At 44.0% G+C, this 20746-nt stretch overlaps 1 protein-coding gene and 1 long non-coding RNA gene across 6 annotated transcripts in view; both read left to right on the top strand.

Moving 5' to 3' along the window:
* LOC134035284 (NEDD4-like E3 ubiquitin-protein ligase WWP1) overlaps window positions 1-20746 on the top strand; it is a 96147-nt gene that overhangs the window by 28494 nt on the left and 46907 nt on the right. For all 5 annotated transcript variants that reach the window (XM_062480274.1, XM_062480276.1, XM_062480273.1 and 2 more), the window contains one exon: window positions 12236-12438. In XM_062480274.1, the coding sequence (XP_062336258.1) occupies window positions 12236-12438 (203 nt within the window). The remainder of the gene's footprint in view (window positions 1-12235; window positions 12439-20746) is intronic.
* LOC134035301 (uncharacterized) lies at window positions 574-1485 on the top strand. The gene is made up of 3 exons (XR_009932339.1): window positions 574-694; window positions 1030-1166; window positions 1288-1485. It is a non-coding gene; the product is annotated as an uncharacterized LOC134035301 (long non-coding RNA).

The raw sequence follows: 20746 nt of genomic DNA, 5'->3' as shown, positions 1-20746 counted from the left end.
CTGGGCTCCCTTGAAGTTGTAAAAGTCAGTTCAGTCAGTTTGGAGAGGTTGATGTTTGACTTTTTTCAGAAAAACAACATTCCTTGGTCAAACCTAATCAGCATAATGCTAGACTCATGCAATGTGATGCGTGGGAGCAAATCAGGGCTGGAGACAAGGATCCGAGAGAGGCATTGTCCCACTCTGCTTGATGTGGATGGTGACTCTTACCATCACGTTCACAACGCTGCAAAGAGATTTGCAGAACCTTTTGAAAACTACTTGGAGCAGCTCTTTGCAGACATACACACAGACCATCGATGGGCATCAGATCAGGTATCTGAACATGCATTACATTTTTTATGAAAAATCCGTTTCTAACTAGTCTATTAACTGTTTTCAGTGTTGCTAGTAGTGTAAGATATGTTATGTCTTTACTTACAGTTGGCGTACCTGAAGGAAATAGCAGAGTTTCTGGACATACCTGCCACCAATCCCCAGCGATTTGTCTCCCATCGCTGGTTGTCAGCTTATGATGTAGGGATCAACACGAAAAGAATGTTACCTGTGTTCAGAATGCTCTACTATGGATTTATGGGAAAGCAGGACCAAGAACTGTACAAAGAAATATTACAGAACCTGTACAGAGATCATGGTGTGAGTGACAAGGCTCAGCGAAGGGTTGAATTTATTCACCAGGATCTCTGCAAGAAGGGTATGTATATATTGTAACAGATTGTTATATGGTCAATAAGGAACTAAAATCCCACTATTGAATCTTAATATTCAGTAGTAAACATGATGTATGTGTCTGTCTATGTGAGAGAGAGATTACTAAAGTGTGTTGTACATCTATACCTACGGTTTTATGGTTATGATTTGCAGACACTTTTGTCCCAAGTAAATTATTATTATTATATCTTATTAGCCTAAGAAGTACTCATACTGTTACAATCTTTGCAACATTTTATGTATACCATTGGTATTGCACAAACTTTAAATGTGTATGCACTGTTATCTATATATTGTATCTTTGTTTTGTTTTTGAAGGAATGACTGACTTGGGGAAGAAAAGGAAGGCCCGAATTGTAAAGAAGATTTGGGTGGAAAACCAAAAAGTGGATCTTAATCTTAGTGTGTACCTTGGTGTCCTCCCAATTTTGAAGGAATACGTCATGGTCTTTCAAGTGAGTATTTTTCTATACAGTGTATGCAACTCAACATAGAAGTAAGATGATTCTGATGTCTATTGAAAAACAACAGCAAGTTCAGTCAGTTGTAAAAATTCGATTTTTATGTTCATTGAAGGGAAGTAAAACCTTGGTTCACAAGCTTCATGACAAGCAACTTGAAGTGTTCATCAACTTTCTTGCCTGCTTCATCAAGCCCGAGCATCTGAAGACGTCGCCAAACAAATTGCTAGAATTGGACTTGGCCAATAACACACTTCACTCCCAGATTTATGTTGGGAAAGTCGCAGAAGACCTGATTGCAGCCCATCCAAAGCATCCGGTTAGTATTTTAAATTAAGTTTACTACTACTTTAAATTTTCTTTCCGTTTTATCATTAGCGGTTCAGAACAGCAGTATCCCTTCATGCTGCCACCTACTGGTTAAAAAATGCAACAGCGTAATCGCGAAAGGACAGCATATCGGACTAATGGAACATGTATTGTAATTACTCTTTCCGTTTGATTGACTGATTTGTACATTTATATGTAGACTGGTAAAAGTGTTTAACATCTTGTACATTTAAAATGTATTTTTATTAATTGTTTAGGAAAGTAAAGATTATTTCATTTGGGGGGGAAAACAGTATTGAGAAACTTGCCATTGTGCTGCAGCCATGAAACCTGAGGATAAACATGTTTTTGTATGTTATGTGTTGCAGATAATCATGGATTTTATTGGGAAGGTGACCAAGGCATATACAGCTTGTGGCAAGTACATGCAGAACAAACTACCTCTCAAAAGTAGGACCCTACAGGCCTTGTCCTCCATTGATCCTGTGGTGAGGGGCCATTCCCAGGCTGTTACTCAGCTGAAGGAGTTGGCTAGGATCATGAAGCATTTAGTGCCCCTAGAGAGTGACATCACCCAGGAGATCATAAGGTACAATGTGGACCCCAACCTGGCCAAGTATGAAGATGGAGATGACATTGTGACGTGGTGGGCCCATGTCATGAGTTTGGGGAAGTATCCAGCTCTCAGCCAGGTTGTCAGAGGTGCCCTCTCCATCTTTCATGGGCCACTGGTAGAGTCCTCCTTTAGCCTCATGGGAGATGTGATGGACACTAAAAGATCTAACATGAAGATCTCCACCTTTGATGCAGTGCAGACTGTGAAGTATGTGCTGAGGTCCAGGGGCAAGACTGGCATTGGCATGTTTAAAAGAGATGACATCAACATGGGGCCAGTTGATAAAATTCTCTGCCAGAACATTAGGGCTGCAGGGAGAAGGGACAAGACCGACAGAGAGAAGAGGACAGAGGCAAAGCAGAAGAGGCAGGCGGAGTACGGAGGGGTGGGCCGGGGATGTCGGGGGGTTGGTGGCAATGTAACTATATGGATATTTGCCACGGGGCGAGGGCTTCAATTACCTCTCTTTTTTGACCATACATGTGTTTGCATCCCTGATATGGGATCCATTGATTGGTTGACGCGCGCCAGCGTTATAATTTTTTTTTTTTTTCTCAAATCCCGAATCTCTTATGTTGCTCTTTGTTGCCCCTCGCTACCCCCCGGCTCCTCCCCCAATCCCGATTATCAATGTATTGCAACTCGCAGTGCTGCACCACTGTTGGTGTGAATGTCCCTAAAGATTGAATTTTCTCCCTTATTCTTTGGAAATCAAGTATTTTATTTACACTTAGACGCATACATGTAATATCTGTCCCTCCCGTTCTCCCGCTTTGTTTCTCGCATTCGATTTTATCCCTGCTCTCTTCTTTCCTTTTTGTCAGTTTCCTCCTGCCTCCATCCTCCTAGGTACTCAGTTGTTGTACTTACAAGTCTGAAATGAGGGAGACTCTTCCTCAAGCCCAGAGTGGCCTTGAGCCCCAGCTGTGCAAACATACAATGTTCAGCCAGGACATAACTGTGTGTGTGTGTGTATGTTGAGTGAGAGAATGACTGTGAGCTTGAGGTGTGTGTGCTGCATACATGGTCTGTTGTGTCTCTGGCAATGTGCCTACACTAAGCACCTAGAACAATCTGTCTAGACTGGTGGGGTTTTGCGTAATTTTCCCCTACTACTTGAGCAGACTCAAAGCGCACCATTGGTTTTGGATGTGTCTGGCCGCACCCTGACACGCGCACACACACACTCTTTTTAACAATTGTCTCAATGTCACGGAGCAGGGCCTCTTCTCTAACTGGTCCACTGGCCCAAAATTGCACCACTCCTTTTGATCATGTCAACTTCAGCCCCCACAACATATACCTCTGCCATGATTTATTTCCATTGAAGCTGTTTGCCATTGTTTGTGACCCCACTAATGAGGCTACCAAACAAGAAGCTCCTTCGACTCTAGTTCAATAATAACAACCTCCATTTCACATTCTGGGTAAATTCTCTTTTTAAATTTTTTCTCATTGCCTAAGCAGTTCCACTTAAAAATTGAAAACTGTTGAGTATGGGGTTATCGAATTTCAACTACCATGCGTGGTTAAATAGATATATAAAGAGAAGGTGTGTACTGTTTGCATACACAGTGTTTATTAATCTCTGAAAAACGTGATGAGATTTTCTCTGTATGCATGCTTTTATGGATGCATTTACGTATTCCTGGAGATGTAAGGCTGGGTGTCACCCTGCCCCCACCGCTCATATGCTAAAATCTGGAGTTGCTGGACGGAGAAAACGTTTTCCTCCCAAAACTTTTTTTTGGACAAGGTAGTTAAGGCAGCAGGCATGTTTTGCTTAGGCGGCAAAACACTTTGTTTTAGTCTACAAATATTCTCTTCAGGGAAAGCCAGAGACTAATTCAAGCTGTAGCGGGGTGTGGTCATTTAAGAATATATGTAATTGATCTATAATCAAGTATTGAGTTATCGGGCACCACCTAATCAGCATTCTGAAGGAATTAATTCGTTCTGAGAGTAGAGCAGAGCAGATAACATGAGTGAACAAATTATGTGAGATATGATTTATTGAAGTAAATGGACATATAATGAACAGTACTGGATGTTATTGTCTTAGTATTAGAGTTGGATAACAAATTGAACAATTACAACGATGGAAAGGTGAAAGGAGTGGGAAGAGGGGGAAAGAATAGGGCCTTGTCTAAACTGGAAGAGTCCAGTGGTAAAACGATAGTTCGTTTTGTGTAGTCTAATCAAACACACTCAATATAAATCTCTTCATGCAAATGTCATGAGTAAGAAATATAGCTAGCCACATTTACTTTTGTTGGTGTTTGGGTCGAAGTGGAGTCTGTTTAAGTCTAGGTCATAGATAAATGTGTATAACCTTTTGAATGCCTATCCGGTATCCCTGGACTCGATATCAATGGACTCAACAAGTGATTATACGTTGTTGGTTTTTATAATCTGAATAAAGGGGGAGTGTCTTGATGTAGGTGAGACAGTTCATTGGTCACATCCTTGGCTTGGGAGTTGTCCAAGCTGATTCACTGAGGTGTGAATGGAATGTAACTTTTAAGATTGTGGCCTTAAAATGTTCATACCTTGCATACTTCATAATGTATCTACACAACATTGATATATGGTTTTTGCTACAAATTGCGCTTTGATGTTGGCCTGGTCAACTGCAGTGTGAGGGAATTATTTACATTAGGGAGAGGCGGATCCCACACCTCGGGCATTACACGACAGATGGTGGGCTGGCTTATCCCCGACCTGTCTGCCAGCTAACAGTTGCAGAGAACTTTTACAGTTGATTTGCTTGACTTTTGTTGGCCATTCCAACACAGGACCCAGCTCACTCAGTACAGAGATCCAAAAGAATGGCTCTCGGATATCTATAACGATTTATCAACTAGTCATCATTGTGGGCCAATAAATTTGATCGATCACTGAATTCCTGCTCACCTTAATCTCCCATAGGCAATTTCCTCTAAAAGCGCTGAAGCAGCAATTGATCACCGATAGTATATGACAAATATATATCACATTCGGCATGACTAATTTGTGGCCCAAATTCACAGGTTTTCTTTCTGGCTAAATAGGCTAAAGCGAGATAATTTGCATAATGTATAGATAGCCTATACAATTTACTCCCAATGTAGATCAAGTAAAACTTATTTGAGTAGCCAAAACACGAAGCACACATTGTGAACAACCAAAGTAAGTGCCAAAGGGAAGAACCAGAAGAGCATGTAGTTAAACAAGTTACAATTAAACAACATGAACCACTATAAGTGCAAGTGTACCTGTGGAAAAAGCAAGCAACAATAATAAAAACAATATATCACAGCGAGTACAAAAATTTAAATCAGTTACCACTAACCACAAGAGCAACAAGTCTCTAAGCAAGAGTCATTGTGATCCTTGAGGAAACTAACATCGGGTCAAGCAAACCATTCCTAAGTACCGTTGTACTCCCGGAACAAGTGCGTCTTGAGCCTTTTCTTGAAGGTGGAGAGACAGTCAGTGTCTCTGATGGAGGTGGGGAGTTGATTCCACCACTGGGGGGCCAGACAGGAGAAGAGCTTGTGTTGGGACCGGGCGGTCTTGAGCGGTGGGACCACCAGGCGGTTGTCTGAAGAAGACCGTAGGTGACGGGTGGGGGTGTAAGGCTGCAGGAGAGACTTGATGTAGACGGGTGCAGTCCCGTTCACTGCTCGGAAGGTCAGTACCAGGGTCTTGAATCTGATACGGGCCATGATAGGTAGCCAGTGGAGAGAGATGAGGAGCGGGGTAACATGGGAGCGTCTGGGTAGATTGTAGACCAGGCGGGCCGCTGCGTTCTGAATCCTCTGAAGAGGGCGGGTTGCACATGCTGGGAGACCAGCGAGTTGCAATAGTCCAACTTGGAGAGGACAAGTGCTTGGACTAGCAGCTGGGTGGAGTGCTCAGACAGGTATCTCCTGATCTTCCGGATGTTGTAGAGGGTGAATCTACAAGACCGGGAGACTGCAGCAATGTGGGCTGTGAGGGAGAGCTCGTCGTCCATGGTAACCCCAAGGTTCCTGGCAGAGGATGAAGGGGTCACCGTCGCAGATCCCAGGGTGATTGAGAGATCGTGGGAGATGGAGGGTTTAGCCGGGATGATGAGAAGTTCTGTTTTGGCGAGGTTCAGATGGAGGTGGTGCTCGGTCATCCAGGCAGAGATGTCTGTGAGGCAGGCCTCAATCCTAGCTGAGATCCCCGGATTGATCGGGGGGAACGACAGGTACAGCTGCGTGTTGTCAGCGTTGCAGTGGTAGGAGAAGCAATGCATGCACTTTCTCTCCGCCTTTCAGTCACTCAAGTCTCGCCGTATCACATCTCAAAATATTGTGTAGGCCTACGCATGGCTTTACCATTTGGGTGATAACATTTATCAATTTAGTAATTTGCCTGGCCTCTATAACAAGTCAGGTGCATGATGGTACAAATGGGGGTTGTGTGAACAGAAGTGAATAATATCCCTGTAAGACCCCCCAATTTTTTTTTTTTTGTCAGATGATGTTGTAAGAGTCTTCTGATGAAGATAAAGAAGGATTAATTCCAAAAATATGTTTTTGTACGTTTTTAGGGAAACGTAATAATGCAACGTTGGGCCTAGTTGGGAGCATAATTTCAGCATTTGCTCTCAAATTGTCAGAATAAATACACAAAACAACTAATGGTTAATTTGGAGTGTGGATTGCTTACATAGCACTATAACAGTACATTTCATTAATAATAATCACCCAACAGTCATATTTTGATGAATCAGAATTTATGGAAGAAAAAAAAAACTGGATAAATATTATAAAAACAGAATGAAAACTTCAAAGACCCCGGGGTCCATTGTTCACGTGCAATGGTAGTCCCAAAAGCAGTTCCTTTCCTCTGAAAAGCAGAGACGGAGATTGCACTTTCTGCAGAGCGTATTAGAATATCCTTCTATACAGTGTCTGCAGCGTCCTCTCGTTGTCTTCACCGGAAATGTGCGACCATTTCCCTGCGCACATCCTTTGGTGGTTCACATGCCCTCTTGGCTGGGACCCCATTTGGTGGACCCCATTACCTGAGGATGGTCTCTTCTGAGCAGTCACAGGTCTCTGAGGTGTCACAGTTATCGATGTCAAAGGGCTCCCACTGGCTGAAGATGGCCACCCTCTCCTTGGTGTGTTGACAGCTGTGTTTGTCAGGATGAGAGAGGAAGCTAGTTGTGCCTGAAACAGTCTCCTGTTCAACATCTTTTTCTTGGGAATATTGAGAGCCTTGCAGTCCCTTTTGTAGAGGAGACAGGCGTTGATCACAGCAATGATAATAGTGTGCCAGAAGATGTAACTATCAGCGGCGCAATTTCATGAGGAACTTGTATTTGGCTCCAAATTAGTCCAACAAATCCACACCGCCCATGTATTTGTTGTATGCACCCACAATATAAGGCCTCTCAACTTCAATGTAAGATTTGGTGGCTTTGTTCCAGCGTTGAATCTTTTGCACAGGATCAATGCCAGCAAAGGATGACACAAGTGTGACTGCCCTGTTGTCATATCACTTGACAGTGCATATGTTGTGGTTTGGTTGGCTTGTGTTGGTTTGCTCGATGTCCTTACCATCATCATCATTAGTTGGACAATCAGTGGGTCTCTGATTCTCTTTTTCCACTTCCTCAACATTTTCAACCACCTGCTCATCACTCGAATCACTGGTGTCTGATTCCATATCAACATCACTTTCTCCATTTTGGATAGCATCAATGACATCATGCATACTGAAGTAAACTCTCCTTGCTGGAGAGTTTGTTCAAGTATACCTTCGAGTATGTTCAAGTATACCTAATTCCAATGCAAACTAGAGAGGGTACAATTTCTGGGGAAATTGTAGGGTGTGCTTGCTTGCGTCGGTTGCAGGTGGGTCCGTCCTCTAAGTTTTTCCCTTCTAGTGATATTTTCAAGCATTTAGCCTACTCATATTGCATATTGCATATTTCATTAAGAACACCCTTTGAAACAGCTGCGAACCCCCTTTGAAACAGCTGCGAACCCCCTTTGAAACAAGCTACTGTAACAACGTTGTCACTGGCAGTGTGGAATCGCGATTCAAACAGTACCGTCTGCTAACTGAAAATATGCCCCCCAAAACGTAAATAAGTTTGACATTAATGTAGAGGGAAATGGATAATTCAAAATAAGTTTGCTAGAGGCAAGCTAGCTGCTGTTGCTCCACATTTCACTGATTGTTTGAAAGCACCGGAAATGAGAATGTTTTTTTTGACGTAAAGTTTAGCTGTGGCTTTGAAGACAGTACGACACACTGCCAGTGGGCGAGCCGAGTCTGACTGAGGCTAATGTCAAAACAAGCCGCGGTGTCACTCAAATTCCAAGTTTTACACAAATCACGAAAATATGCTGACCCGCTGGCTATCTTCGCAATCGCCATATCTTTAAAACACTGCCCCCCTCCTGTTTATTTATGTAGAATTGACCCTGGTACGAAATTAAGAAAATACTCATCAGAGATCGACAACAGCTGACACAATCGTCAACGGAGGCTGACGGGGCTCTCACGTAGCAAACCCAGACATCCCAACCTGCAGAGACTCATTTCCGGGAGGTAGCTCACCTAAATAAAAAATCTGAGATGGCAGTTCCACTCGAAATTGCTTTCTCAACAAAACCCAATGGTTGGTAATTTTGGTGGTTGGCATTTTTCACTCATAATCCAAGCTCCAATTCGCGTGCTAGAACGTCTCTATCACGTTGTATCCATGCGTCGTTGCTAACGTGTGCTGACGTAGTGACGTAGGCTAGCACTGGTACCCTTCGTTGACAGAAGACACTTTTTGCCACAAAAACGTTGTAACCTCCTAAACTGTGCAACGGAGTGTAAATAAAAATACAAGCAACTCAATCGCTACCAACACGAAACTTTGACACCTAGGTTGTCTATGTAGTCCAAATATTGACTGAGGCTTGGGGGCCAAAATAAATAATAATAAATATATATGTGAGAGAACAAAGGTTGTGCTCTCGCCGAAGGCTTGAGCACACCCAATTAATCTTATTCATGCAATACATTCCACTGAAGGCACACAATACTGTCTGGCTAGCCTAATGTGCTCTCTACTTAACATTCTAAAAGTAAGATACAACCCCCCCAGACCTCTTACATCCCCATATTGCAGAACATTCACACCTGTCCCTGAACAATGCACCATACATGCAACCCCCACATTCCAAAACATTTACACTTGTCCCTGAACAACCATCCTCCAAAGCATTCCACAAACAGTATCTGCCTTGTGCAACACGCAGATATTTGGGCAAACAAGCAAAGTCCAGATTTAAAAAAACAGTTGACTATATTTCACTTCTAACATAGAAATAACATTGATTGAGAAATCTTCAAATCTGGTCTAAACTGAAAATTATAACAAATAACCCATTTGTGAAGTGTGAATCATCAAATACATTATATTTCTGTAAGTATTTATCCTGTCTCTGAACATTCGAGAAGTGTAATGTCTCCATGTAGAGTGCAAGGTGCAATTGCTATTTTAGCTACCATTTTGACCCAACGTTGTAAAATTACAACAGACAAAACAAGCTGAAAATCAAATGTGATGCATGAATTCCACAATAACTTAGTATTTACATGAACTACATATTCTAACAATCACCCCAAAAAAAAACATGGAATTTACTTACTTTAATGTTGATATATCCAGTCCAATGAAACAAGGAGATTCGCTTCCAGGAAAGTTGGCTGGTGGAATGAGTTCATGGCCTTATAGCCAGATCTATATACACATTTAGTATCCAATGGCATTGCAAGGCAATACAATAAGACCCAATGGCTATGAAAATGTGGTCTTTAAATTTTTTTGGGGGGAAAATGTGTTTTTTGGACAACTAAAGGTGACGTTGTAATATTATAACAAGGGGTCTTACAGGGATAATGAGTATGGAGAGATTAAGACAACCTACATTCATAGATTCAGTCTGAGATGAAAGTTGACCAATGTAGAGATTAGAGCCCGACCGATATATCGGCGGGCCGATATTATCGGCAGGCCGATATTATCGGCCGATATTAGACATTTTCCAAACTATCGGCATCGGCATTTATAATGGCCGATAAATTAATATTAATGTGTTTTTTTTATTTTTTTTATAGTGTTTTTGTTCAAAGGACTTTAAGTTTCATATCTTAAGTTTGTATTTTTATACATTTTATTTATCAGAACTTTAATATATTTTGATGTTCCTCTGTTCTGATGTGACAATAAAACAAACAAGTTTATTTTTAAACTGCATTATCATATTCTTTAGTGAGGAAATATTAACAGGAGTCAGATGACTGAGTGGTTAAGGAAGCGGGCAATTAATCAGAAGGTTGCCGGTTCGATTCTTGGCATTGTCAAATGACGTTGCCTCTGGTAATGTCCCTGTACTTACTGTAAGTCGCTCTGGATAAGAACGTCTGCTAAAAATGACTAAATGTAAACTACAAATAACTCATGTTAAGGAAATCAGTTTGTTTTGTTACACGTTTCTGGATTTTTTATCGGCCTATATCGGAATATCGGATTTTTAAATCAACAAATATTTGTATCGGTATCAGCCTTAAAAAATCCTTACTACATGTATGGAGACACCTAACTCCACCCAAGGATTGCATATAGCAGTGGCTGTCAGTGCATGTTTGTCTGAGGTCTCAAGAGCACCTGAGCAATGCAAAGTCAGTTGTTTGTTAATAAATGTTTTGACAATTTGCTTTTCTGATAATGACCTATGGGCATTCACTTACCAAGTAGGAAACAGATTTTCAGCGAAATGATCCTTATCATGTGCTGTGGGTGCAATGCTCTGGTTGTTTGCCACAGGCTCATTTAGCTCTCCCGTCTACAGTGCTGCATGTAGTGTCTCTTTTTGGAGCAAACAGCAGCAGCGTACTCATACCCGGGCAGCGTTATATCCAAAAGAAATCTGCTGAAAGCGATTGAAGAGAAAAAGCTGAAAAGAATCCCAATGAGATGGTTTTCCAAAGGAGATGCAGCAAAGTTCTTTCAATGGAAAATGTATACTGTTTTGTAGTTCTGTAGTCTTAGACCAGCTGTAAGGTATTTAATATTGGCCAAACTAATTCCCCTATGTACATTAACCAAATTATTTGAGACACACTTGTTCTGGGAGTACAACAGTCCTTAAGAAAGATTTGTTGGATCAGATGTTAGTTTATTTCCTCCAGGAACACAATGACACTTATTGAGGCAAGTGCAACACTTGTTGCACTTGTTGGTTAGTTGTAACTGATTTAACTACTTGTACTCTCTGTGAATTATATTATTGTTGCTTGCTTTCCTCCAGGTACACTCTAGCAATTTCGAGGATCATGTTGTTAAATTGCTTTTCACAATGTATGCTTCATGTTTTGGCTACCCGCAATGTTTTTGGGGCTATCTCGTTGTTTATGATCACCGACCTATGCACTTTTTGTAAAGCTCTCTCTTGTAAGTCGCTTTGGATAAAAGATGAATACATGTAAATTATGCAAATACCAATTAAAATTGCAGTTATTTGACTATAGGTTAAAGCAGAGCAAGAATGGTCAAAGGAAGGTTAAATTAAATAGATATTTAATAACATTACAAATGAATGAAATCAATTGTAAGGCAAACACGTTACAAAATAAAGGCTTTAAATGTTACCTACTCTACCATGATTATTGTAAATCAGAGAGAGAAAGAGTCCAGCAACTGTTTGTCCAGCAACTCCAGATTTTAACATATGAGCGGTGGGGGCAGGGTGACACCCAACTTTAAGGGAGTCAGATGGCTGAGCGGTGAGGGAGTCGGGCTAGTAATCTGAAGGTTGCCAGTTTGATTCCTGGACGTGCCAAATGACGTTGTGTCCTTGGGCAAGGCACTTCACCCTACTTGCTTCGGTGGGAATGTCCCTGTACTTACTGTAAGTCGCTCTGGATAAGAGCGTCTGCTAAATGACTAAATGTAAATGTAAATATAACTTTAGAACCAGCTTAAATCCGCATACAGGAAACTTGTCACTTGTAAATATCTTTACTTAAGTGTCACAACTTCACTTGTACGTACTGTAAGGAGTACTGTAATTAACTGTCCTATCCCTCTCTGCAGCACCGTCAACGGTACGGGCTCTGCATCACCCCCCTGTTCCCGTTCCACGTCCAATGGCCTTAATAGTGAGGGCTCATCCTCCCACAGTGGCCCCTCAACTGCCCTTGACTCTACTCCAGTCATCAACGGAGACGCTGTGTCAATCACCCCTGCCCACCAGGGGTGCCCGAAACCCGCTGACAGTGAAGTAGGAAATATGACAGGTAAGACAATATCTTTGTAATTGTGAATTTGAATGCACAATATACTATAGGTCCAAAAAATTGCAAACTGTCAAATATTATGGTGTGTCAGATTTAAGTCCTATAATTGGCACAATCTGAGGATGAACACACCACAAATTTTGCAAAGAAATGCATTCTATCTATATACAAAAGGAAAACAAGTCAAATCAACTAAATTTGTATTTGTATAGCCCTTTTTACAAGCAATATCACAGAGGGCTTCACATACGCCCATAGAACTGCCCCTCAACCAACCTAAACCCTCGAGGAAGACAAGGAAAAACTCCAAGGAAAACTCATTTGAGAACCTTGGGAGGAGCAATTTAGTGAGGGATTCCCTCCTCCAGAGACGGTTGGTGAAAGAGAGGTGCAGAACACAGACTAAACATAGTTATACATCAAGAAACATGCCAATGGGTGTTGAAACACAGAAATCCAAAGTTCAACTCGGATGAGAGTTGTCGAATCAATTTAAGCAGTGTCAATTTGGCAGTGGTAGCCACAGGGCTGGGGGCGTGTGATCGGCGCAGCATCATTTTACATTTACATTTTAGTCATTTAGCAGATGCTCTTATCCAGAGCGACTTACAGTAAGTACAGGGACATTCCCCCGAGGCAAGTAGGGTGAAGTGCCTTGCCCAAGGACACAACGTCATTTGGCACGGACGAGAATCGAACCAACAACCTTCTGATTAATAGCCCGACTCCCTAACCGCTCAGCCATCTGACCCCGCATCACAGGACAGCCAGGTAAATGGATGGACAGGAAGGGACCAGGAACTCCCTGCTGTCCGTCAAAGGACACCATTGTCCGCTTGGCGACTACGTCTAGCGTTGGCAGACCGGCGACCAGGCAGACGTTGACAGCTCAACCCCCCACACTACAAGGGAGGTGCGGAGGGAGGACATAGAGCAGACCCTCCAGGAATTCGCGATGTTGCGATCGCACCAATTCACGCGAATTCAACGATTCCCCGGAAATTCAGCGCGATGTTGCAATTTTAACCAATCACCGCAATTTTCCCGCAACTTTGACCAATCATCGTCATCTCCCACAACTCTCTCCAGTAGGGGTTAAATCCAGTGTTGCGCCTGAACGCGTTCATTGAACGAAAGTTCATGAACTCGTTGATAATTTTGGTGAACGTGAACTGCACGTACTGTATTACTGCCTGATGAACGATACTGTGAACGCGTTCATTCTGGTGTCTGTGAACTCTTTCACTCTTTTTAATTTCGTTCAATAAGGTGCCAGATTTTTTACGAGGGTATACGAATACATTTTGATTTGATAAGCTAGACGGAAAAATTCGGAAAATGCGGAAAAGTTTAGTGATCCACCAATTACGGTCAAAAGATTTTGTGGACTTTTTGAGACTGAGTTTCCTCTGAATACCATGGAGCCATTTTCTTATCTTTTCTTTTCCTAGGTTTGAGTGGGGAAACAGTCTAGCTATAGCTGAAGAACCATAATAAGATCGCTAGTTTTAGCATTTAGTGATTTATTTGGGACGTCGAGTGCTTCAAGTGCTCCTGGTAGTATATTAGCCAATAACAGGGCTGTGTTTGAGGTTATGCTATGGCTATTAGTAATTTTCTGACAGCCTCCAGGGCTCTGGCATAGTTCCATTTTGAAGTCTCTGCAGGTTAGGATGTCTGCATAAGGTTGGAACAGCACCTCTTTTCAGCAACAGCTTCATAGCAAAGCCTGGGACAATTTTCCCAGGTTTTCAAAACTGTCCTCGGTGAAATGGTTTGAGCAAATGTGTAATTGAGGGTCGAACTGCACAGGGATCTTCTCATAGACAAACATCACAGCCCGTCGAGTGTTTGGTTCCTTAAGGCCAATTTATACTTCTGCGTTTCTACGGAGACGGAGACAGGGAACGCCCTCTCCGTCAAGGAATGCCCTCTCCGTGCCCTTTCCGAGCCCCTCGGAGAGCTCTACGTGCACCTCCTGATTTTCCTGACTGTCCGTCCGTCAGTCATTTTACGGATACCCCTTGGCTGTGATTGGTCCGTATTAAGAACCGCTTGCGGCGGGGGCGGGGTTGCCGTGACCAACAAGACGGAACAGAATCCTTTGACTGCCATTGCTGTAAGTTTACAATTCACATTTCAGCTAAACAGTACATGTAAATCAGCATCTGAATTAAAATGTGACGAGAAATGGGCAGTGTAGTTGCTGAAAATGTGCTTATTTTATTGATGAAACGGCTAATTTGTAAATTTGCTCTGCACCTACTCTTCTGGCAGTGAAGTGTTTTCAGCACCCACAGCCTTCGGAGTACTATAAATTCAACCAATCCGTCCGTTCGTCTGTCCGTAACTGAGTCGGAGAAGTATAATTCGGCCTTTAGGAAGACTCTGAAAAGTTTCAGCATTCCCTGTACAGCCTGGAACACAGCATTTACGGTGGTCCATTTTTTATATCCTTTAAAAACTTCCAAACTTTGTCATCCAAGCTCAAAAAGCTGTAATTCAGTCATATTTTCACACATCAAGGTGAAACTTTGCAGGGTACTTAAGGGGGATGTCACCTTAGAGCCTATTAGGTTTGAAAAACCATCATTCAAAATGACATTTGATTTAGTGACACAAACATATTGAGGCAATGTGGACAGTTACATACCCCTTTCAACCATTTTGCATTTGATTCAACTGTCTTAAGTAACGTTTTTAAATACATCAATGATACATATCTGTACAAAATCAAGTTCAAGTCAATTTGATCTTTTGTTAAAATTTTATTCCCAAATTATCACTGTACAGGAAAATCCATCATGGCGGACCTTATGGGGCCTTGAGGCTTTTTTGTTCCCCATGAGAAATAAGGCATGTACACCAAGTTTCAGAAGAATTTGAGCTATGGGGTGGAAATGCCATCACTTCAAATCAGTCTTTAGGGCGTGGCCTGTGGCACCCCCTACAGTCGAAGTTGTCCCATATTTGGTGTGGGGGTACCCACTCGGATGTAGTATCAATGTGCCAAATTAGAAAATTTGTGACCAATAACATTTTTAGTTATTCTGGCGCAAGGAGAAGAAGATTAATAATAATAATAATAAAAATATAGCTGCAAGCAGGGATGCGGGTTCCTCCGCAAAATGGCAAAATATTATAAACATGTACACTGTACAAGATCAAGAGCTGGACAACAAGAGAGCAAAACTACTTCATGTTTGGCCAACAACAGGCAGAATGGGGATTTGAACTCATGAGCATAAGGTTACAAGTCAGTCTCTTTATCCTCTCTGCTACACACCAACTGTTGTGATCGTAGGAATAGAAAGGGCAGAGTATTAGCTTTGGTCAGGTTTGGGACAAAGGTTAAGAAACGGTTGACATTTTGTAATGGTGGAAATTCAAGCGGCACTGTGTAGATCTGAGTAGTCAAGAGATGTGGGTTTATTACAATTTATTTTGCTTATACAGATCATGATTTAACAAAGTACTTTGTGATCAGTCATAATGAAGGAGGTGCTAGCCACAGGTCGTTCGCCAGAGTGATCCAGAACAACCCTAAAACCCTGCCTTATATAAACTTTAGATCAAATGGTTTTTCTGAACTCTGTGATTGGTCAGCACTGCTCAGTGACAGTTAAGACAATATAACCCCCCAGGTCAAGTGACCAAAGTCTTTTGATGTCACGGCTCTTTCTCTAAATGAGGACAGTAAAGATACCCTTAATGAAACACAAACAGGACACAGGACGCAATCTCCTCGGCCAAAAGGTCAGGGCTGCTAGATCAACTGACCCATCTCCCTTTAGGCCACAGAACTCAAACATCCCCCAACCTCCGTGCCCCTAGCTTCTCAATCAGGCATCATAACTCAACACCATAAATACCTTAAGACCAACTGCAACATCCATTTGTTTAAACACAACCTCAGTCTATTAAAAAAACATTCTTAGTAACTATATCAAAAAATGCCATCACAATTTCAAGGTAAAATTGCATGAAATTGCGCATGGTACATCAAAATGATGTCACCTTGAAGCCAATAAGGTTTGAAAAACCCATCCATCCATCATCTTCAGCTTATCCGGGGGTCGGGTCGCGGGGGCAGCAACCTAAGCAGGGAGGCCCAGACTTCCCTCTCCCCGGCCACTTCCACCAGCTCTTCCTGGGGGACCCCGAGGCCAGCCGAGAGACATAGTCCCTCCAGCGTGTCCTGGGTCTTCCCCGGGGCCTCTTCCCAGTGGGACGTGCCCAGAACACCTCACCAGGGAGGCGTCCAGGAGGCATCCTTATCAGATGCCCGAGCCACCTGAACTGGCCCCTCTCGACGCGGAGGAGCAGCGGTTCTACTCTGAGCCCCTCCCGGATGACCGAGCTTCTCACCCTATCTCTAAGGGAGAGCCCGGACAACCTGCGGAGAAAACTCATTTTGGCCGCTTGTATTCGCGATCTCGTTCTTTCAGTCACTACCCACAGTTCGTGACCATAGGTGAGGGTAGGAACGTAGATCGACTGGTAAATAGAGAGCTTCGCCTTTCGACTCAGCTCCTTCTTCACCACGACGGACCGATGCAGAGCCCGCATCACTGCGGACGCCGCACCGATCTGCCTGTCGATCTCACGCTCCATCCTTCCCTCACTCGTGAACAAGACCCCGAGATACTTGAACTCCTCCCCTTGGTACAAGATCTCCCCCCCGACCCGGAGATTGCACTCCACCTGTTTCCGGTCGATAACCATGGCCTCAGATTTGGAGGTGCTGATTCCCATCCCAGCCGCTTCGTATTCGGTTGCGAACCGCTCCAGTGAGAGCTGAAGGTCACGGCCCGATGAAGCCAACAGGACCACATCATCTGCAAAAAGCAGCGACCCGATCCTAAGGTCACCAAACCGGACCCCCTCAACGCCCTGGCTGCGCCTAGAAATTCTGTCCATATAGGTTATGAACAGAATTGGTGACAAAGGGCAGCCCTGGCGGAGTCCAACCCTCACCGGGAATAAGTTCGACTTACTACCGGCAATGCGGACTGTAAGGATGAGATCTCTCAGCAGGCAGGCCGGAAAGAGTCACGACAATTATAAAAAGGGTTGACTCGGTTTTATTAGCTCGACGTCGGATCATGCCACCAATCCACAACAGAGCGGCTAGCATGAGTGAGAAAACATGTCTCTCAGAAGTCCTTTATATATGGCTGGACTGTACAAATATAGTTACCCCCACAACATCTCCTTAAACGGTACACATCCCACAACTTGATGCACAGAAGAAACAACACACAGGTGATGCGGTCATCAATCATTGCTTGTACTACTTTCTGCATCTTGCACTTAACCTAAGTTGACCAGAGCACATTCCTTGATCTATATGTGTATTGTCCAAGGCTTGCTCCGTGACCTCTTGACCACAGCAAGAGACAACCTCACACATGTATAGAAAATCTGCGTATCACGGACCAAACTCTGGCACCGGTCGTACAGGGACCGAACAGCCCCGATCAGGGAGTCCGGTACCCCGTACTCCCGGAGTACCCCCCACATGAGCCCCCGAGGGACACGGTCGAACGCCTTTTCCAAATCCACAAAACATGTGTAGACTGGTTGGGCAAACTCCCATGCACCCTCCAGAACCCTGCCGAGGGTATAGAGCTGGTCCACAGTTCCACGGCCAGGACGAAAACCACATTGCTCCTCCTGAATCCAAGGTTCGACAATCCGACGGACCCTCCTCTCCAGAACCCCTGAATAGACTTTCCCAGGGAGGCTGAGGAGTGTGATCCCCCTAAAGTTGGAGCACACCCTCCGGTCCCCTTTTTTAAAAAGGGGAACCACCACCCCGGTCTGCCAGTCCAGAGGCACTGTCCCCGATGTCCACGCGATGTTGCAGAGTTGTGTCAACCAAGACAGCCCTACAACATCCAGAGCCTTAAGGAACTCCGGGCGGACCTCATCCACCCCAGGGGCCCTGCCACCGCGGAGCTTTTCAACCACCTCGGCGACCTCAGCCCCAGAGATAGAAGGCCCCCCCCCAATGTCCCCAGACTCTGCCTCCACGTCGGAACGTGTGTTGGTGGGATTAAGGAGGTCTTCAAAGTATTCCTTCCACCGATCCAGGACGTCCCCCATCGAGGTCAGCAGCACACCATCCCCACCATATACAGCGTTGACAGTGCACTGCTTCCCCCTCCTGAATCGCCGGATGGTGGTACAGAACCTTTTCGAAGCCGTTCGGAAGTCATTCTCCATGGCCTCGCCGAACTCCTCCCACGCCCGGGTTTTTGCCTCCGCCTCCGCGACCGCCAAAGCCGCATTCCGCTTGGCCTGCCGGTACACATCAGTTGCCTCTGGAGTCCTACCAGCCAACAAAGTCCGATAGGCCTCCTTCTTCAGCTTGACGGCTTCCCTCACCTCCGGCGTCCACCACCGGGTCCAAGGGTTACCGCCGCGACATGCACCGACCGCCTTGCGTCCACAGCTCCGGTCAGCCGCCTCAACAATGGAGGCCTGGAACATGGCCCATTCAGACTCAATGTCCCCGGCCTCCCCCGAGATATGATCGAAGCTCTCCCGGAGGTGGGAGTTGAAGCTCCTTCTGACAGGGGATTCTGACAGACGTTTGAAAAACCATCAGTCAAAATTATATTTGATTTATTGACACAAAGATATTGAGGCAATGTGGACATTTACATAAATACACCCCTTTCAGCCATTTTGTATTGCATTTCTTATTCCATTTCACCCTATATAACAGGGGTGGGGAACGTCCGGCCGTATGCGGCCCGCGGAATCATTTGGTCCGGCCCGCCATGGCACTGCAGGAACCATATTATTAGGTGCATTATTCGTTGGCAGCAGCACTATTTTAATATGTGGAGGAGGACCGTGGCGGCGCGCAGCGTTGCGTACCAATGTACCAAAACATTTTCTCTGCGCGCGAGCATTAAGTGTGGAATTCCTTTCTAGCAAATCAAACCCAGAATACGTTGTTGGTTTGGGCTAAGCCCCCAATGTTTGGACGCAACGTATGGCTCCGCGCCTGATTAACACTCAGATCGATAAGCAGTCTCAAAAATGGTAGCAATATAAAAAAGAATACAATCCCTTTCCGTAATCATGATACCTCCCAAGAAATGTTCGATGCACCCCTACTCAAAGCAGGCTGCATCCGTGCCAGCTAACATCACAAACCTCACCAAAGAGAAGCAGTTCCAGCCATCGCATTAGGGGTGAGTTAATTAAATGTTTGACCAAATATAGCAATGACATTTTTAAGTTGATAATGCTGTACGGCCCCTGAATGGTTTTATAAATATTCAAATGGCCCTTGGCAGAAAAAAGGTTCCCCACCCCTGCTATATAAAGACACATCTGCCCACACACAATCCCCATCCATCCTGTTTCCCTCTCTCCCAGCAAAGGTCACGCCAAGGCAGAAATGCTGCGGCGGCCGCATGAGGTTTAGAAATAGTCCGAAAACTTGCCTCCCACAATTGACACATTTTAACCGCAACACTCTTTTCAAACTTTCCTGAAGATGGCTTGAAAACCGCGGATATTGAAACTCTTCTTGAGTTGATCTCTTTCCAGAATCTCACTCAATGCACAATTAAAAATAGTCATGTGGGCAACTGGGCTAGGGCAGTGCTCATATTCAGCTCCTTGCAAGAATAGCCTGTTACAATGCAGCAGCCGACTCTCTGGTCCCATTAAACTACACAACATGCACAATCAGGGTGACCAACAAGATTATATTAACTAACAAACAATAACATCACAAACATCGAACTGAACAAACACAACAACTGAAATCCCTTGCACGGCTGTTGTAACCAAACTATTTTCCACAAGTCTTTGCCTATTTGACATGTCGCACTGCATGCTGGGTACCCAAGGGCGCTGACGCTGATTATCTAGCTGTGCTCTGACTGCGTGATTTGAGTATTAGCTTTGGTCAGGTTTGGGACAAAGGTTAAGAAACGGTTGACATTTCAACGTGAAATTGCATGCAATTGCCATGTCATCCTGTGACCCTGCTCATTGCAGTGCACTGTCTTAGCCTATTGAGCTATTCTCAGTGTTGAGAACCAATGTGGTCAGTTACTGTATAGAGAAGTAAGCTGTTTCTCCTGTGGCAAGTGTAATAATATTTGGCCAAAGTTTAAACAGCTGTAATTCAGTGATCTTTTGAGATATCAAGGCAGGGGCAGGCAGGCAGGTCTGTGTTGCTCTCAGCATCCTCTGCTGTTGCTCTCAGCATGCTCTGTTGCACTCTGTTGAGCAGGACTCTGCATGACCTGTAAAAGTGAATAAAGGGTCCATGTCAGTA

The sequence above is a fragment of the Osmerus eperlanus genome, chromosome 15 (assembly GCF_963692335.1).
Source record: "Osmerus eperlanus chromosome 15, fOsmEpe2.1, whole genome shotgun sequence".
NCBI lineage: Eukaryota > Metazoa > Chordata > Actinopteri > Osmeriformes > Osmeridae > Osmerus > Osmerus eperlanus.
Note: the sequence above shows the minus strand (reverse complement) of the source record. Positions and strands in the feature narration are given on the sequence as shown.